This window comes from Tenrec ecaudatus, chromosome 1, assembly GCF_050624435.1.
Source record: "Tenrec ecaudatus isolate mTenEca1 chromosome 1, mTenEca1.hap1, whole genome shotgun sequence".
Classification (NCBI taxonomy): domain Eukaryota; kingdom Metazoa; phylum Chordata; class Mammalia; order Afrosoricida; family Tenrecidae; genus Tenrec; species Tenrec ecaudatus.
The window spans coordinates 90,688,117-90,707,681 of NC_134530.1; the positions used below are offsets into that span (position 1 = coordinate 90,688,117).

General features: G+C 48.1%; 1 protein-coding gene and 1 non-coding gene across 2 annotated transcripts in view; one reads left to right on the plus strand and one right to left on the minus strand.

The window, feature by feature from the left end:
* Positions 1-989: 989 nt before the first annotated feature.
* PGM1 (phosphoglucomutase 1) overlaps positions 990-19,565 on the plus strand; it is a 74,938-nt gene continuing 56,362 nt past the window's right edge. Inside the window, exon 1 of the mRNA XM_075557134.1 lies at positions 990-1,450. Coding sequence (XP_075413249.1) covers positions 1,205-1,450 — 246 coding nt within the window. The 5' untranslated portion in view covers positions 990-1,204. The remainder of the gene's footprint in view (positions 1,451-19,565) is intronic.
* On the minus strand, positions 4,437-4,538 carry LOC142438287 (U6 spliceosomal RNA). Its single transcript, XR_012782690.1, has one exon. It is a non-coding gene; the product is annotated as a U6 spliceosomal RNA (small nuclear RNA).

A 19,565-nucleotide genomic window follows, 5' to 3' on the forward strand; every position in this document is an offset into this window, starting at 1 on the left:
AAATGGTGGCCTATAAATATTAACTAACTTCCCCAAGGCTATAAACAGTACTGTAAGTGGAGGGAGCGAGGGAAGGCACATTGAGCCGAGGAGGAGATAAATGCTCTCACCGAATCAAGGGAGATGGGAAACTGAGGGGGAAAGCTGATGATGTGCACTTCATGACCGATTTCTTTTCATACCCCTGTATCTTCAGGAACTTTGTTTTTTGCCTACTTCAGTCTCTCCTGAGCACTGGATTTCAACTACAGGGATAGTTAGCCTATTATGATGGTTATCAGAGTTAGCCCTACCATATCTTTGTATCTACAAGTTATCAAGACTCCTGGCACATTCCCGAGTGGTCAAAGTTGGTGGCACGGCAGCCAAATCCTGGTAAGGGTTCTGGCTTTGGGTCAAATCCACCTGAATTGGATTTTGCTTGAATTTAACTGTGTGACCTGATAAGGCATCTTATTCTTTGATCTCAGTTCTGTAAACAGAGTATAGGGGATTTGAAACCTTTCAATCAATCACTAGTCTATGCACTCTCAGAAGACAGATGAGGAGTCTACTCCTGTAAATGTCTACAGTCTCGGAAACACCACGGGTTGGCCTGGATTCGAAAAGCAGTGTTTGTTTTCTTTATTTTTTTAAAAATATGTACCCTGGAAAATGGGCAGATGAAAAGTCCTATCAGAATTCTGGAATTGACCCCTTTTCCTAACACAAATGGAGACATGAAATCTAGTTGAGCCTGGCACTTCTGTCCTTCCATAGGTTCCCAGACAGTTATGTTTCTTGACCCACAGGCCGGCCGCAGGAAATCATTTTGCTCTACTTCCCGGGACAGACGGGCCTCAAGCACTAGCCCTGGACCTGGGTCTGTACTCCCAACCCCGCCCGTCCAGTTTGGGGGAGGAGTTGCGGATTTCATATGACACGGGATTGGTTCACGGTCAATCAGTGCGGCTCCGCCCATCTCACCGGAGGCGCGAAGGTGGGTGCTGCCCGTCCCCGTCCCGCAGCCCCGACCGAGTAGACGGGGCGCAGGTGGTGGGGACGGAGGGCGGGCCCTTTAAGGGGAGGGCCGAGGACGGCCTGAGCGTGGCCGCTCCCCCCGCCCGTCGGGGTCCGCCTCCAGAGCAGCTGCGGCCACGGCCCGGTCACCCCGAGGGAGCAGCAGAGTGTGTTCCGGCCCCGGGCAGCGCAGCGAGCGGCCACCATGGTGAAGATCGTGACCGTCAAGACCCAGGCGTATCCCGACCAGAAGCCCGGCACTAGCGGGCTGCGCAAGCGGGTGAAGGTGTTCCAGAGCAGCGCCCACTACGCGGAGAACTTCATCCAGAGCATCGTCTCCACGGTGGAGCCGGCGCGGCGGCCCGAGGCCACCCTGGTGGTGGGCGGGGACGGCAGGTTCTACATGCAGGAAGTCATTCAGCTGATCGTCCGCATCGCCGCCGCCAACGGGGTAAGGGACACGCCGGCGGCTCGGCGACGTGCGCGACGTGCGGGGCCGCGCGCTCCCCGCCCTCCCCGCCGCGCGCTCCTCCGCCCGGGGCCCGCGGAGGTCGCCGAGGAGGCCGAAGCGGCCTCCGCACGGGCCGATGGGCTGGCGAGGTTCGCGGAGGGCCGGGGGCGAGGCCAGGGCCGCCGGCGCGACCGTAGGAGGACCGCCCCCCGCCTCCACGCTCCTCTGTCCCCGCCTCCGCCGCCTCCTCCTCCCCCCGGGTCCCCTGACATTTGCTCCCCCCCTCCCTCCTCCTCCTCCCGGGTCCCCTGACATTTGCTCCCCCACCCTCCTCCTCCTCCTCCTCCCGGGCCCGCTGACATTTGCTCCCCCCCCTCCTCCTCCTCCCGGGCCCCCTGACATTTGCCGCCCCCTTTCTGCTGGGGGTTTGGTTACCGCGCTCCCCCGCTGCCATGCAGGCTCAGCGGCCGCTGCCTTGCTCAGCACCCCTCCAGGTTGGCAGCCATGCCCGCCAGAAACTGGCGCTTCTCGCGGGCTCCGAGCCCGTCGCTTGGGGGCAGGGGTGGTGGGGCACCCACCCCCGCGTGCGATTGGCCCGCAGGAGTGAGCCGATCGGAGCCGAGCCCACCTCCCCACCCGGGAGCTGGCCTTACGCGGCGGGGTGGCCCGGGCGCGGGCTTCTGAAAAGGCTGCTCTTTGCCCCGGGGCGCGTCTGGATGTGGTCGGCCGAGGGGCCCGAGCGGAATTTTCATGAACAGAAACATACCCAGGAGCACTCTTGGGCAAGCTCTAGAGGCTGGCCTGGAAATGAGTGCAACACCTTGTTCCGGCCCACGCCTCCCCTGCTGAGAGACGTTAACCGAGACTTCCTTGGGCAGGTCCGCTGAACTATGTGAAACTTGGAACACAGGTTTTGCAGGAACCTGAAATGGGAATATTTGCAAATTGGGACCAATTAATTTACTCACGTTTATAAGGCATTTCAACGAGTTCTAAGTAGCATGTTTTCTTTCCCTGTTTACAAAAATACAGGATAACACCCAACTCTTCTAGAACTTATTCCCCTTCCTAATATTTTTATTCATTTTGGTAGCTGTTATATATTATATATTATTTTAACTTAGTACATAAACCCTCCTCCCAGCCTCTAGTCAATTCTGATGGATAGTGACCCTAAAGGAGAGGGTAGAACTTCCCCTTTGGGTTTCTGAGACAGTAAATCTTTACTGGCCTAGAAAGCCTCATCTTTCTCTTGTGGAGTGACTCCTCGTTTTGGTCTGCTGACCTTGTAGCTAGCAGACGCATGGGTAACCCACAGTTTACCACACAGTAAGTGCTTTATTCTCCTGCAGCCCTGTACTAGAAATGCTATATTTCTAAAAATGCATTTATACTAATGAATTTGTGAAACCATGCTATAGAGCATCTCCAAATGCATGTAAATCCAGTTCTGCTCAGCCAATTCTAGTGGAGCAACTTCAGGGAATGAATGGATTCGTGGAGTTAAAGACCTATTTTCCACTTTCTGTACATCTAAACTAGGCCCTTACTATCCCTCCCTGACTGGGGTAAACACTTATAAGGATCAGCCCGTGCCATTGAGTCATGTTGTTGTTCAGGCCCATAGCCACTCTATGTACAAACAGGGCAAAACACTGCCTGGTCCTGCAGCCCTCTCACAGTTGTTCCTATGCCCAGGCCCATTGTTGCAGCCACGGCGCTAATCCGTTTCGTCCAGGGCCTTCCCAGTAGAGGTTTCGCGAAACTAGATCTTTAAGGGAGCTGACGGGATTGTCTTTCTTTCAGAGTGGTTGGTAGTTTTGAACTGCTGACTCTGCAGTTAGCCCATTTGCTAAGTATCCAAGAGGGAAGGCTACCTGGGCTTGCTTTCAGACAGCCACCAATTCCCGTGAAAGAAGACAAGCAACACCTGCATCTCAATTGTGCGTGCCATCCAGTCCATTTCGAGTCCCTGTTACTGCCTGTGCTGAGTCTGTGTTTCCTTCCTTCATTCTTTCCGCAGATACCACGCCCAGACCACATACAGAATAGTCTGTGAAATAAAGTTACAGCAGAGTGGGAGTTTTAGATGTCCACGTGGAATACTGTCCACGTGAAAATGGTATGCCTGGGGGAGGAAGGAGTTAGTTTAGAAGACTAAAAAAAAATGTTCTCAAAGTTCATCACCTTTTAGCCACTGCCCTTTTGCTCTTCCCACTTTGGGCCAAACTTTGTGAAGGTTATCTGTGTTCCCTGCCTATTTCCTCCCCCCCAATTCCCCTTCTCGGTTCACGTACCTCTCCCTAGGATTCAGCATTGACTCCATGGCAGTGGTTTTGGTGTTACATGCTGTAATCTGCCCCCCTCCCACCATGCCCCTAAAGTAGTTCTCCACTACATTACGAAGAACTCTCTGGTTCCTGGGTCCACTGAACACAATTTTTTTTAGGTTTTACTACATAAAATTTCTTTATTTTTAATTAAAATTGTATATCACCAACATTCTTTAAATTTATGAAACCATTCTCTGCTGTTCAGTACACATTGGCATGGAAACAATTTATAGAAAGATAATGGCTACCTACAAAAAATTAGTTTTGATTGTTGTCTCCAACCATCCCCTCATACTTTGGGTCTGCACCCAATGTAAAAGAAAATTTAACTTCTCAAAAATTTTATATTCAGTCTTTTAAAAAAAGTACTCTCACTTCACTGGCGTAGCCTTTTATAAAGGACTTGAAGTTTCAAATTTAAAAAATTTTTTAAGATAATAGGATAACTTTGGAGTCCTCCTGTTGTTGTTACACATTGGGCTGCTAAGTGTAAGATCAGTAGTTCGAAACCACTAGCCCCTCCATGGGAGAAAGACAGGGTTTTCTACTCCCACAAAGAGTTACTGTCTCAGAAGTCAATAGGGGCAGTTCTCCCTGTCCTATAGGGTCTGTGGGTCAGAATCGACTCCGTGGTGGTGGGTTTGGTTTTTTTTAGAAGATCACTTTGCTGCCTCGTTTGTCATCCTTGAGCAGGGACCGTGTTACTCTTTCCTATATTGTTTCAATCTTAGTTTGGATGCTGCCCAAGCTAGCACCTCCATTGAGTCCGTCTTCAGCTTTCTCTCCCTTGACTTTCCAGGGAGAAGACAAACTGCGTTCGGCACTGCTGCTTTTACACTCAACTCCCTGGCCTCGATCACTCTCTCCTAATGCCACTCACGTCTCTGAGAGTTCCTCATGGTTGGCTTGTGCTGCTCACAACAGCTGTTCCCTTCTGTCCTCAGCTCTGATTTTATTTCTCTCTCTCTCTCTCTCTCTCTCTCTCTCTCTCTCTCTCTCTCTCTCTCTCTCTCTCTCTCTCTCTCTCTCTCCTCATCAGGGATTTCCATGTGCAGCTCCTTAGATAGGGCTCTGTGAGATACGCACTTGGCTGGTAAACACAAGATTAGTGAGATGAGGCTTTTTGCTCTCATTAAAGTTACAGTCTGGAAGGAGGGTGAAACGTGGAGCTGATACTAAGGGTTCAAATAGAAAGTAACTGTTTAGAAAATAATGATGGCAAAATATATACAAATGTGCTCGATACAATTGATGTGTGGATTGTTATAAGAGCTGTAAGAACCCCCAGTAAAATGATCTTAAGAAAAAAATTACAGTCTCAGAAATCCTAAGAAACAATTTTACTCTGTCCTGTGGGGTCGCCATGAATCAGGTTTGATCCAATGGCGTTGCGTTTTTACTTTTTATTCTTTATCGGATATCATTCAGGGCAGATATACCTTCAGAAGCTGTCCCCTCACAACTCTCTTCCTGCTATTTTCTGACAAACTTTGAAGGCCCTTTGTACAATCTGTATCAGGCTCTGAGGAAGTGTACTACGTTACTACGTAGGATTTAAGTAATCTAAAGACGATTTAAATTTGTAAGAGGACGTTGGAGGTTATCTGCAAATCCTATGCCACTTATAGGAAAAGGACTTATGTATGTGCTGTAGAGGTTGAGGTCGTGGAATTAATATTCACCTTCTCCTCTCACCCTACCATCCCAAGGGGTGACTAGTAGGCACAAGTGTGCGGTTCTGACTTAAAGCAACCCGCTGTGTGGCAGGAGGACACTGCCGGTCCTGCACCATCTTCAGTCATTGCTGTCATTGAGTCCATTGTCACAGTCACTGTGCCACGCCATTTCCTGAGGATTGTCCTCATTCTCACTGACCAGGATCCCTGCCCTTCTCCAGGGACTAGTCTCTCCGGATAATCTGTCCACAGTATGTCAGCTGCCATCTCACCGTCCTCACTTCGGAGGAGTGTTCTGGTTGTCATACTTCCAAGACAAATATGTTTGTTCTTTCGGCAGTCCACGGCACTCTCAGTATTTTCCCCCAGCACTGTCAATCAAAAGCGGCATTTTTTCTTAGTCTTCTTATTCATTGCCCAGCTTTAGCATGCAGAGGAGGCAGTTGGAAACCCCTTGGCTTGGCTAGGGTGCACCTCAGGCCTCAAAGCGAGATCCTTCCTCTTCAATAGTTGAAAGAGGTTTTGTGCAGCAGATTTGCTCAAGGCAGTGTGTGACGTCTTGACTGCCGCTCCCAGGGGTGTTGGTTGTGGATCCCAAGTAAAATAAAATCCTTGATAACTTCAACCTTTTCTCTGTGTATCTTGATGCTATTTGTTGGTCCAGTTGTGAGGATGTGGGCTTCCTTTATATTGAATTACAATCCATATGGAAGGCCGCAGTCTTTGTTCTTCATCAGAAAGTGCGTCAAGTCCTCTTGACCTTCAGCAGGCAAGGCTGTGTCATCTGCAGATGATGCGGGTTGCTCATGAGATTACTTCTCACCCTGGCGCGTCATTCTTCTTTATGTAGTCTAGATTGAATAAATATAAGGAAAGGCTACAACCCTGTTCACATCTCCTCTGAGTCTGAGCCATGCAGAATCCCCTTGCTCTTTAGCAATGATTGTCTCTTGGTCTGTACAGTTTCTGCATGATGCACAATTAAGTGTTCTGGAGTTCCCATTTTTTACGATGTTAGCTATAATGTTCTGTTGTTCACACAGCTGAATGCCTGTAGACGTTGATGGTTTGGCTTCAGACAACATTGCCAGTGATATTTCTTGTTGTTGCTGTCGGTGAGGCCATTGAGTCAGTCCGGGCTCATAGTAACAGTGTGCAAGAGAACAAAACACCCCCAGCTGCTGTGCCATCCTCACCATTGTTATGTCTGAACCCATTGTTGCAGCCCCCCCCCACACCCCACCCCGGACAGGACAGTCCATCTTGTTGAAGACCTTCTGCTTGGTCACTGCCCCTCTACTTTACCAAGCAGGTGTCCTTCTCCAGGGACTGGTGTCTCCTGAGTGAGATGTCCAGTGTACGTGAGTTGAAGTCTTGTCACCCTGGCTTCCATGAAGCATTCTAGCTGTGCTTTTTCAGAGACAGAATTGCTTGTTCTTTTGCCAGGCCGGATATTCTCAATACTCTTCTCCAGCACTGCCGCTCACACGCACTGATTCTTCTCGGTCTTCCTTACTCAGTGTCCAGCTTCTACTTGCATCTGAGGTGCTTGAAAAGACCATGGCTTGGGTCAGGTGCACCTTAGTCCTTAAAATACCCCCTGGCTTTTCAACACTTTAAAGAGCTCCTGTGCATATATTTACTCAATGCACTTGACCGCTGCTTCTGTGAGCATTGAGTATGGGCCCAACCAAAATGATACCCTGGAAAGTTTCAATACTTCCTCCATTTATCATGATGTTACCCATGGACCAATTCGAAGGATTTTTGTTTTGTTTGCATTGGGTTGTAATCCAATCCTTGACTTTAGAAGCAAACACTTCAAGTCCTCCGCATGCCAGCAAGCAAGGTTGTGTCACTTGCATATGGCAGGCTGTGAACAAGCCTTCCTCCAGGCCTGATGCCACATCCTTCTTCACATAACGCAGCTTCTTTGATGATGTGCTCATTAGACATATTGACTAAGTATGGCGAAAGGATACAACTCTCTGACTCACACCTTTCCTGATTTTATACCCTGCAGTCTTGTTTTGTTTGTACAACTGCGGCTTCATCTGTGTCCAGGTCCAGCATGAGCACCAGGAAGTGGTGTGGAATTCCTGTTCTTCTCCAGGCTATCCATACTTGGTTAGGTCCACACGGTTAAGTGCCTTGGGATAATTAGTAAAACACAAGTAAACATCTTTATGGTGTTTTCTTCTTTCAGCCAAGGTCCCATCTGATATCAGCAATGATATCCCTTGTTCCACATCCAGAAGACTGAATCCAATTGGAATCTCTGGCAGCTCCTTGTCAATGTACTGCTACAGCTCTTGTTGGATGATCTCTACAATTTTTACTTGCATGTGATATCAAGATACTTTTTCATCATTTGCGCATTCTCTAAATTGCTCTGTAAGTAGCACCTATCACTCATCGGTGACTATTAAATGTATTCTCATCAGTCATTTATTATGTGCTTGCACTTACTCTGATTTAGGTATTGTACTTAGCAATTGGATACACAGTATTTCTTCTTTTCGTTAGGAAACACTAGTCTACAAAAGTCGTAGACTAGACAACACAACATGTTCGATGTTAAAATAGGGGTGTGTCCAGGATTGATGGACCTATAGGCGCAGCAAGTAGAATAAGGGGTTCAGGAGGAGGGAGTACAGTGGTGGGGGGAGGGGGTAAAGGGAGACGGTGTCAAGCAGTCCATGTAGAAAAAGAATGGTTGGAAACCGTGGGAGCCACTGTACAATCATACTTGACATGATTGAAATATGGAATGATATGTTATATGTATCAAATCCCAACTAATAAAAAAAAAAGGAAAATAAAAAAAAAATAGGGATGTGTGCCAGGTAATGAAGAGGCCAAGAGCTTGCGGGGGTGGGGGAGGTATTTTGTATGAAAATCGAGGAAGGATTCACAGAGGAAGTGGTAGATCTGAACCTTCAAGGATGAGTTGAGCTTCCCAAGGTAAAGTTCTTAGGAGGCAGGACCTTTTAGGTGGAACAAATAAAAGTGGTGATTGGGGATTATATTCTTGGCCAAATTGATTTCTGATTCTCTGCATCTCGTATGTAAACATCAGGAATGACTATACACCCAGAGAGGTCGTTGTGAGAACACTGGCCTTCCTACCTGACTGCTGCTTGAATGGCCCTTTGAAGAACCCTCCGCAGACCAGGTCAGGGCTATTTGTAACTAGTGCTCAGCTGATGACGAGCCACTTCAGTTTATCTAAATACTCAACTTGATGTTAGCCATTTGTCACCAAAATAGCTTCATTATCAACCCCCCCTGCCCCCACTGTATTTCTTTAGTCCCCAATGACCCTGGCCAATATATGAGCAGACTTTGACCAGTGTGTGGGAAAATGGGATTAAAAAATAATGGATTTCTGTAGCCAGCTCGTAAGTCAGGAGTGCTGGTGGCATGGAAGCTTATGCATCGGGCTGTGTGTTTGGCTGGGATTTCTAGAGAAACAAAACCAGTGACCGGTATATATAAGGAAGGACTTTATATCAAGAAAGAAATCTATATCAAGGAAGTGTGCCAATCTAGTCTAACTCAAGTCCGTGGGTCAGAGGCTCGCTGGAGGCCCGCAGGCTCATGCAGCTGCCGGCCGATGAAGCAGGAAGGAGAAGCGGGCAGGCAGCTGGGAGATCACAGGTTGGTGGGTGCCGAGTGGCAGGGATCCACGGCAGGGTACTGACAGCTCCTAGGGTTGGCAGGGCCCACAGGCCACTGGTCCTAGACGTGAGACAAGGGACCCGATCAAGCAGCAAAGAGGGGCAAGAGAGGAAGAAGTTCTCCACAGCATATCTCATAAAAAGGCCACACCCCCAGGAGGTGTCATCAGGTTGTGATATGATTAATAGGTTGGACCCCACCCCTCTCTTCACTGAAGTGCAGCAAGTTGGCACAAAACCTTACCATTACAGGCTGCTAACCACAAGGTCAGCAGTTCAAAATCTCCCGCTGCTCCCCAGGAGGGAGATGAAACTATCCACTACAGTATGGAGTAAGAGTCTCAGAAGCCCACGGGCTGTTCTCTGTCATAGGGTCGCTGTGACTCTGGAGGGACTGGCTTAGTGGTGAGCTGAGTTAAGTGATTCCATGATAGGACCCACTTGAGTGCAGGGGACAAAAAACGTAACTCAGATTAGCTTCCAAAGCACTTACTGACCCATGTAAATGTAAAATGCATGTGAAGTTGGACGCTGAATAAGGAAGAATGAAGAAACATTAATGCATTTGAATCATGGTGTTTCCCAAGCACATTGGAAGTTCGACACTGTCAAAAGAACAAACAAGTCTATCTTGGAAGAAGTACAGCCACAAAGCTCCTAGGAACTGGATGGCGAGACTTGTTGCAGACCTTGGACATGCTATCAGTAGAGACCAGTCCCTGCAAAAGGACATCATGCTTGATGAAAGAGAGGGCCGTGAAAAAGAGGACGGCTGAGACAAGATGGATGGACAGAGTGGCTGCCAACAACCTTGTAACGTTCTAGGGAGGACATTCCTGGTCTCTCAAAATCACCCCCGCGTTCAGTATTAGGAATTGAGGCGGCAAGACGGCATAAAAGATAAGTGAGGATTTTGTTGCTTTGAAGGATAATTTATCATTCATCCTAAAGAAACGAAGATCAGTCTCGTCATTAGACCTTGTGAAGAAGCAGTTTTTTTGTTTATAAATCAGTTCACAGGGGACGGTAACAGTGGTGCTGTGGATCCTTTGGCCACACCGAGGAGACTGAGATCTTTAAAAATTTATTCGCAGCAGCGGGCTCAACTGTAAGACCAAGTGTGAGGATGGTGCGGGCAGGTGTTGCTTCATTTTGTTGTAAGAGCATCTCTGTGAGTCGGAACCGACCCGATGCCACCCAATAGCAACAACAGTTTATTTCAGGTTTTTAAATGACTAACAAATATGCAAAGGAATACAAATAAAACCCAAATTATATTGGAACACAGTGACCAAAATATTCATAAAATGAACTTGTGATCTGGCCGTGTATGTGCTTCTAGCAAGTTATATGTTGGGCTACGAACCACAGGGTCAGCTGTTCGAACCCACCAGCCTCTCAGAAGGAGAGACTTTCTGCTCCTAGGAAGCTTTACGGCTTTGGGAAGCCACGAGGGCACTTCTCAGCCCTACAGGGTTGCTGCGAATTAGATCCACCCAATGGCCTTGAGTTTGTTTGGGTTTTTATTGTGTTGAATAACAAGATGTCTTACCTTAATGAAATAATACGGTGCTGAGTTAAGGAGCTCAATATGATGCTGAGTTAAGGAGCCCTGCATTCAACACATGATCCCCTTCTATTTCCAGAATGGGCCTCAAATATAGTGCCCACAGATTAAGGGTCTCCTGTTCTCAGACCAAGCCAGCTGGGCTCTGAGAATTTCACTTTACACTGAATGAAGTTCTCTTTCCTCTGGGAAAAGCCACATGTTGAATGTTCTTGAGAGGCCAGCTATAAATGCTGTTGACAGGATGTGTTTTTGGCTATCCACGGTGTTTACTTTGAAGGAAATGAAAGAGCAATAGGGAGGAAGACGGAAGGTCTTGTGCAGGTCAATGCTTTCCGTGTGGAGGTACCTTGCTCCCCTTTCAGACGACCTTGTGTCCTTGAAGCAGGGATGACTTGTCTTTGGTTCACCTTTTAATATGCTGTCACGTGCACATTACCAAAAGCTCTTTAAATTGTGACAGATGTTAAGAGAGTTATTCCTTTGTTTACTCTGCCCAGTTTTGAATGATCACGAAACAGATAAGAATCAAATGACTGCTCTTTCCCATCTAGGATCATGTATTCCTGTGGAGGACGAGATAAAACCCAAGAAATGCATACACATACAAGAGCACTGACTTAGAAACAACGCCAAGTTCGGAGAAGAGAGAGCCCGTTCCGGACTGGGGAAGGAGAGGCAGAACTGGCATCTTGTGACTTGACGAGCTCAGATAGTGTGCGAACAGATAAGAGGGGGTTCTGCTTGCAGCTGAGGAGAGCAGTGGGGAGTGGAAAGGAAGAGAAATAGACAGGGCTTTAAAAAAATTATTTTTCTTTTAGAGCTGAGTACTTAACCACTTAACAATCTCTGTTACATAAAATATTTAAATCACATTGGTCAGGAGAGAATATTCTTGCTAAGAATAAAGCCATCTCGTCGTTCTTCATCAAATCAAATGAGCGCAGCACTGAGGACTAAAAAGGAACGCGGTCTCCTTCTCACAGTAAGGCTTCTTCTGAGAAACGAGCTGAGACCCAGAAGTGCGAAACACTGTCTGGAAAATATTTCTTGAGTCACTTACTAGACATCGTGCTTGGTAAAGTGGAGAGGCAGCTAAGTGTTGAAGACCCTCGACAAGATGGATGGACACAGTGGCTGCAACAGGGAGCTTAGACACAAGAACAGTTGTGAGACACAGCCCACGTCGTGGGGTGTTTCATCCTGCTGGATGAGTTGGAACCGACTCGAGGCACCCGACAACAGATGAGGTGCTGGGCCCCATTCGAGGGACTAGATTCAGCAGTGAGCAGAACAGAGGTTCTGTTCGCACTGAACCTGTCTCTTATTGGCGGGAGACAAACAACAAAGCCCTATTTTCCAACTGCTGTTTCTTCCTCTCTGTTTTAATAAACTTTATTGAGATATAGTTAATATAGCCATATAATTCACCTATTGAAAGTGTGCAACACTTGTTCGTATATCGCCAGAGCTGTGCAAGCACCCCCGGGATCTAATTTTAGAATACTCGTGTCCTCCTGAACGAAACCCCATACTTCCAAACAGGCTGTCCTCCTTCCTCACCTACCTCTCCAAGGCTAAGCCACCGCGGATCTATTTTCAGACTGTCTTAATGCCTGCGTGGACTTTACATGGACTGCATGTCCAGGTTTGGTTTCCAGACAGCACTTAGATTTAGCAGATGAGGCCCCAGAGCCCGGAGAGGCAAAGGTTAAAGGGTTCTGCTAAGAGCAGTGGACTTAGGGCTCAGTGCGTCTGTGTGTACTGTCCTGGGTACTGGTCAAGAAGCGATGCCTTTGAATGGCGGTGTGTGAAGAATTATGCTATTTAAAGAATGTGAACTATACTATGGACTGTCAGCAGACTGAACAAATCTGCCTTGAAAGAAGTACAGCCAGAATGCTCCTTAGCATCGAGGATAGTGAGACTCCATCTCAGGTACTTTAGAGATGTCATCAGGAGAGACCAGTCCCTGGAGAAGGATGTCATGCTTGGGAAAACAGAGGGGCAGCAAAATCCAGGAAGCATCTTAGTGAATGGTCTGAGACAGTGGCTGTAGCACTCAGCTCAATCACGGCAGTTCATTGTGAGGACAGTACACACGGATCCATCAGTGTTGTCTTCTTTGTTATGTAGGATCGACTCCCAGGCACCCAACAACAGAATTTAGATTAGAAAACCTAACAAAGCACATTGCTCTGTCATCTTTCAACTCAAGACAACCCCGTGTGGGTCAAACAAGACAGGTGCTCCGCAGGTTCTCCACGACTGTATTTCAGAAATAGATCAACACACTTCTCCGTGGTGACTCTGCCGGGACTCAGACCTCCAACTTTCAGTCAGCAGCTGGTAACCATGTGCACCGCCCAGGAGAACGATGACCGTGGGAGTGCAGAACAGGAGCCCCTGCCCCAGCCTGCAGTGGACGGGCCGGGGAGTAGGGCTACAGGGGCCTCCTGCAGTGGACAGGCTGTGGAGTAGGGCTACAGGGGCCTCCTGCAGTGGACGGGCCGCGGAGTAGGGCTACAGGGGCTTCCTGAAGTGGACGGGCCACGGAGTAGGGCTACAGGGGCTTCCTGAAGTGGACGGGCCACGGAGTAGGGCTTCTGCAGTGGACGGGCCGGGGAGTAGGGCTACAGGGGCCTCCTGCAGTGGACAGGCCGTGGAGTAGGGCTACAGGGGCCTCCTGCAGTGGACGGGCTGCGGAGTAGGGCTACAGGGGCTTCCTGCAGTGGACGGGCTGCGGAGTAGGGCTACAGGGACTTCCTGCAGTGGACGGGCCGGGGAGTAGGGCTTCTGCAGTGGACGGGCCGGGGAGTAGGGCTTCTGCAGTTGACAGGCCGGGGAGTAGGGCTACAGGGGCTTCCTGCAGTGGACGGGCCGGAGAGTAGGGCTTCTGCAGTGGATGGGCCGGGGAGTAGGGCTACAGGGGCTTCCTGCAGTGGACGGGCCGGGGAGTAGGGCTACAGGGGCTTCCTGCAGTGGACGGGCCGGGGAGTAGGGCTACAGGGGCTTCCTGCAGTGGACGGGCCGGGGAGTAGGGCTACAGAGGCTTCCTGCAACGGGCCTTCGTTTTGCAACAGCCTCCCCATTCCAAAGAGGACTGAGCTGTCAAAAAAAAACGGAGGCTAAATCTCTCCAGAAGGATAGGTTCTTCATTTTCATGAGTGTAAGCAATCAGGCTTCTTTCTTTTTTTAACAAACACATTTGAACTTATATATCCAAATTATTTTCACACTTTGCCAAATCGACACTCTGGGCACCAAGCGCACACTGACTGCAGCGATGCGTCTCGCGCTCAGAGCGTTCTGTACCTCCTCTAGGGGAATTGCATTTCAGCCAGTCAGTTTATGGGTCACCTGGGAACACCAGTCACATTATTTTATAGTCATGCCTCATTTTTCACCTGAAACCACAGAACAAGGTCTGATCACCCAATTCATTCATTAGACGTGGCTCCCACCAATTTTTTTTCTCTTTCCAAAGTTCAAATCCATTCTCAAAGGATGAATTTCAAAGAATATGCCACAGACCGTAAGGACAGTTGCCCCACAAAGAGTGCTAGAAGTGTTAGTGTGAGGACCGCATTGTTTGAATGGGGATGAAGGAAGGCGCGGGAGTGGAGATGAGTGTACTCTGGCATGTCTGCTTAAGGTTATTTGCAGATTGCCACCAATGTCACGGAGCAATCTATGTATCAGTTGTTGAATAAGGGACGTATTTGCTTTGTAAACTTGCTTTTAAAAAAATCATTTTATTAGGGGCTCATACAACTCTTATCACAATCCATACGTACATCAATTGTGTAAAGCACATTTGTATATTCATTGCCCTCATCATTGTGATAACATTTGCTCTCCACTTGAGCCCCTGGCATCAGCTCCTCATTTTCCCCCCTCCCTCCCTCCCTGCTCCCTTCTCCCTCATGAACCCTTGATAATTTATAAATTATTATTTTGTCATATCTTACACTGTCCGATGTCTCCCTTCACCCACTCTTCTGTTGTCCATCCCCCAGGGAGGAGGTTATATGTAGATCCTTGTCATTGGTTCCCCCTTTCCACCCCACCCTTGCTTTGTAAACTTTCACTTAAACCACCATGGCACATTAAAAAAGAAGGTAAAATTAGTTTCAATGTTTGATATTGTTAAAAGCACTCTGCCCCTTAAAAAAGATCTTGGGAGACCGTTCATGCTGAGGGAGATTTGAGGGCTCTGATTTATACAATCAAAATCAAACCAAACCTCACTGCCATGAGTCGATTCTGACTCACAGGGAACTGGTAGAACTGCCCCTGTGGGTTTCTGAGACGAAATCTTTACAAAGTAGATAGCTTGGCTTTCTCACACAAAGCAGCAGGTTCTTCTGAACTTCCGACCTTGCAGTTAGCAGCCCAACGTGTGCCCCCCCCCCCCATGCCACCAGGGCTCCTAAAGCAAACCCACTGCCACGCGCCCATTCTTGTTCCTGGAGACCCTACAGGAGTGGGTGGAACTTGGCCTGTGGCTTTCTGAGACTGTCACTCCATATGGGGGTAGAGAGCCTAGTTTTTCTCCCATGGAGTGGCTGGGGGCTTGGGGCTACTGAGCTTATGCTTAGCAGGCCAACACGTACCAACAGGAACCAAACACCCACACCCACACCCACAATACACTGCCATCAAGTCAGTCGTTTCTAATACTTTAAGTATATCTGGGAGCGGACAGCCTCACCTTTCTCCAGCGGAGAAATTGGTGGGTTTGAATCACTGATGTATAGCCTACTAGGTGGCCAGGACTCTTCAAACAATGGGAAGGATTCTTAAAAGACAAGTTGATCAAAAGATGACTAACTATCTGACCTTGGCCGAGGAAGTGAATCCCACTGGCTCTATGCAATAGAAATCTAGAACCTAAACCCTAAGCCCACAACACATGTACAAGTATGCCTGATACAATTGATGTATGGATTGTAGTAAGCAGTTTAAGAGCCCTCAATAAGGTAACTAAGAAAAGTTTAGGCAGATCATAGTGCCTGCCATTGTCAGGGGTTAGTAATGATTCGGAGAACTATTATGATTATGATTATTCCAAACATTGCGGTCATTGGAAGGCAGAGGAAGGGAGCAAAGAGATGGGTCAAGGGAAGGGCCCTATTGTGTCTGCCATCACCAGTGCCCCCGCCTCCCGGATGTCTGATCCTGTCTGTGTCCACAGTGCCACCCCTTGGGTTTTATCTAGGTGTACATTGCAATTGCAGACCTGTTGATTCGCTTGGTTTGAGTCAGGTGCTGGCAGTGGAAGTGGACCATTCAGGATGGAGCTGTGGAACGGCTGTTGGGTCCAGGCCAGTGTCATGCGGCACGCAGGGAGCCATAAGAAATGTATACTGGCATTGCAGACGAGCTGGGATGCATGGTTTTGGAACCGCCTGCGTGCCAGGCTCTGTACCAGATGGTTGGGCATACAAAGGTGAAGGGCCAAGGTCCTCGATCTCAGGATATTTACACTAGCAGATGAGATAGGCATGCCACGGATAATTACAGAAATATCCATGTGTGACTAATAATGAAAAATTTGCTCTGGCCGCTGTAACAAGTTACCAAGATCTAGGTGGCTTAAAGCAACGGGAATGAATGTTCTCACATTTTCAGAGGTCAGAAACCTGAGGTTAAGGTGACTGCAGGGCCCTGCACCCTCTGGAGAGGCAAAGGGAGAATCTCTCCTTGCCTCCAAGAGTTCCGTGGTCTGCAGATGCCTACCTCTAGTCTTTGCCTCTGTCTCTACTTGGCCTTCTCTCTGGGTCTGGTCTTCTCTTTTGTCTCTGATTAGGATACTTGTTACCGTATTGGGGATCTGGGTAATGCAAAATGATCTTATTTTATGCAAAATGATCTTATTTTAAGGGCCTTAACTTAATTAGATGTGCAAAGACCCTTTGTGTAGTTAGGTTTTTTGTGCCAACATGGCACCTGTAAGAAGACATGGATAGAGTTTAGCCTATCAATCAGGTCACAGCTTGATGACCTCATTTGGAGGTGCCAACAAGATAACTTGCCCTCTGGAGGCAGAGCACTCTCCCTGCCTTCACCTTCCTGTTGACGAGATGCTGAGACCTGTGTGAGCCCCGGAGATGCATCCACAGCCATTGGCTGCACATGACTTTGCACCCACCAGCTGGTGATGTTCCTGTATTCTGCATCACTGCATGTGGCTTTGTGAGTCTGAAGAGGGCCTTACATTATCGGCTTGATCTGCACTGGGCTGGGATATTTTCCTGATATAAAATTACTTCTTGATATAAAGCTCTTTCTTACACGTATATAGTGTCTCTGGACAGCCTTTTATAAAACAAGGTCTTGTTACCAGCTTCTGGGTGGCCATGTGTCTGGGGGACTTCATTCTACTCATTTCAACTAGCATAAGAGGAGAAAGTTGGGGGATTCTGGAAACCCAGGGCAGGGTCTCTCATCCACGCATTGAGGAGAAGGGTCAGAGCAAGGATATCTTCCCAGATCAAGTAATTTTCTAGGCCAGCGCAGAAAAATAAAGAGGAGGCAGGCATAGATAAGGGTGAAGTAAGGGTTTGGGCGCAAGGTGACCGCTAAGTTAATGCATAGAACCAAATACCTGCCCCATTAAAGGTATAAGGATGGTCATCACTGACAGGAAAATTTCAGAGCACCACAAACCACAGGGCTTCTGTAGACACCCTCTGACATAAGGCCGAATGGAAAACGCCACTGGTCAGCTCCCTGGATTTTACCCAATTACCCACTTCTAAATGTTGTTAGCTGCGGTTGAGTTGGCCCTCCACTCATGGCGATCCCATGCATCGTGGAACTAAATGCTGCCAAGCCTGCGTCCTCCCCGTGATTGGGTGTAGATTGGATCGTAGTGATCCACAGACTTTTCATTGGCTGATTTTTGGAAGTAGATCGCCAGGTGGTGGATCTGGTGCTGGAAGCTCTGCTAAACGAGTGCAGCACTATAGCCTCACACCAGCCTCCACGGCAGATTACAGGTGTGGCTACACATGAGGGGCATGGGCCAGAAAGTGAACCTGGGCCTCCACCTGTGTGGAAGATGTGAATTCCACCACTGAAACAAACCACTATTCCTCCCTGGAATTGAACACTTTAATCCAAATCTCAGTGTTTACTGTGAAATACCATGTCTTCTGCTTCATTTATATGAAGCTTAGTATCCTAGAGACTTGAATAGTTTTGGGAATTCTAATGCACAACCGTGACTTAATCATGGTCACTCACTGCCATCGAGTCAATGCTGACTCACAGTTACCCCCTGTGGGTTTCTGAGACTACAATTGTTGACAGGAGTAGAAAGTTCAGTCTTTCTCCCTTGGAGCTGCTGGTGGTTTCAAACTGCTGACCACATGGATTGCAGTTCAGTGCATCACCACTGCACCACCAGGGCTCCTACCTAGTAGGTTAGTTTTAGAATTCTGCTGTTGCTATGGGAACATATCATCCGTGAAATAAGCCTCCTGCCCAAACAAATCTTTACCTGTGTGTTTTTTTCTTTCTAGCATCTCAAAGTCCAAAACTCAAATGTGCTAAAGAATAACCCAAAGGACACAGGCGCGATGCCATTGTGGGGCTCGGAGTGAACCCGACTCTTATTGCATCACTTAGAAGTGTGTGACCCTAGGCAGATGGCTCGAACTCTGTTTTCTTATTTGCGAACTTAGAAGACTATGTCACAGCAGTGTATCTAGGAAATAGGAAGAGCCTGCATAAGACATTACCCACCGCAACACCTTACATACAGTTGGGTGTGTTCAGATTGCTACACTGGTGTGGCAGTCACCTAATCTGGTGTCAGTTTAAGGATTACGAGTGTAGGGGTGGAGGCTAGGCTGTCAACGTGGAGATAGCCAATGAGACTTCTGTGTGGGCATGGCCTTCTGAGAATTCTGGGAAATCTGCGATTCTTAGAGGCGGAAGACACCTCTCTCTCTCTCTCTCTCTCTCTCTCTCTCTCTCTCTCTCTCTCTCTCTCTCTCTCTCTCTCTCCCTCCCTCCCTCTCCCTCTCTCTCTCTCCCTCTCTCCCTCTCTCCCTCTCTCCCTCTCTCTGCTACTCCCTGGGAGACATTGCAGATAAGCCACATGGACACAACCAGACCTCGGAAGCTAGAGAAACAACAGAGAGACCCCTGCCAGCACTGAGATGCTTACAACGCCACTGGACCCCAAAACTTTCTACCCACTGGCTTGTGATCATCCTGCATTTGGCTTCATTGCATGTGTTTTGTGACTCTGAAGAGGACTTTATAGATTGATATTGGACATGTGGGCTAATATCTGACTTATGGACTTGATCTGGACTGGACTGGGATGCTTTCTCCATGTCCAATTGCTCTTGTATATAAACCTCTTTCTTATACACATATGTGTGTCCATGGATTTGTTTCTCTAGTCTACCCAGACTAACACAACTGGGCAGATGGGGTTTTGATGGAAGACGTAGGCATTTTAAACCTCTTGCTACTTGACTCCCAGCCAGCTCTCACATTCTCAGTTGGCCCTTCTCTTCTTCCCAGCTTGTTAATGACCTAGCAGGGTGTTCCTTACCGATACCCCAGAACATTCCAGAAACAAATATCTTTCACATAGTTTGTGCTCTGCCCCTGATGAGGGACACCAACTCTGTGGTTTCAGTCTGATGTCGTTTGCCTGCTAATTGGCCTTCTCATCTCAAAGGAACACATTGAGCACCCAGAGTAGGCCAGACTGCCCCCAGCAGCTCAAGTGCAGCTTACCCAGGGTCAGTCAGTGTTCAGTCTTTGCATAGCAGGACCGATACCAATCTATGTATTCCTCTTCAGACTCACGAAGCACATGCATTGACACCACAC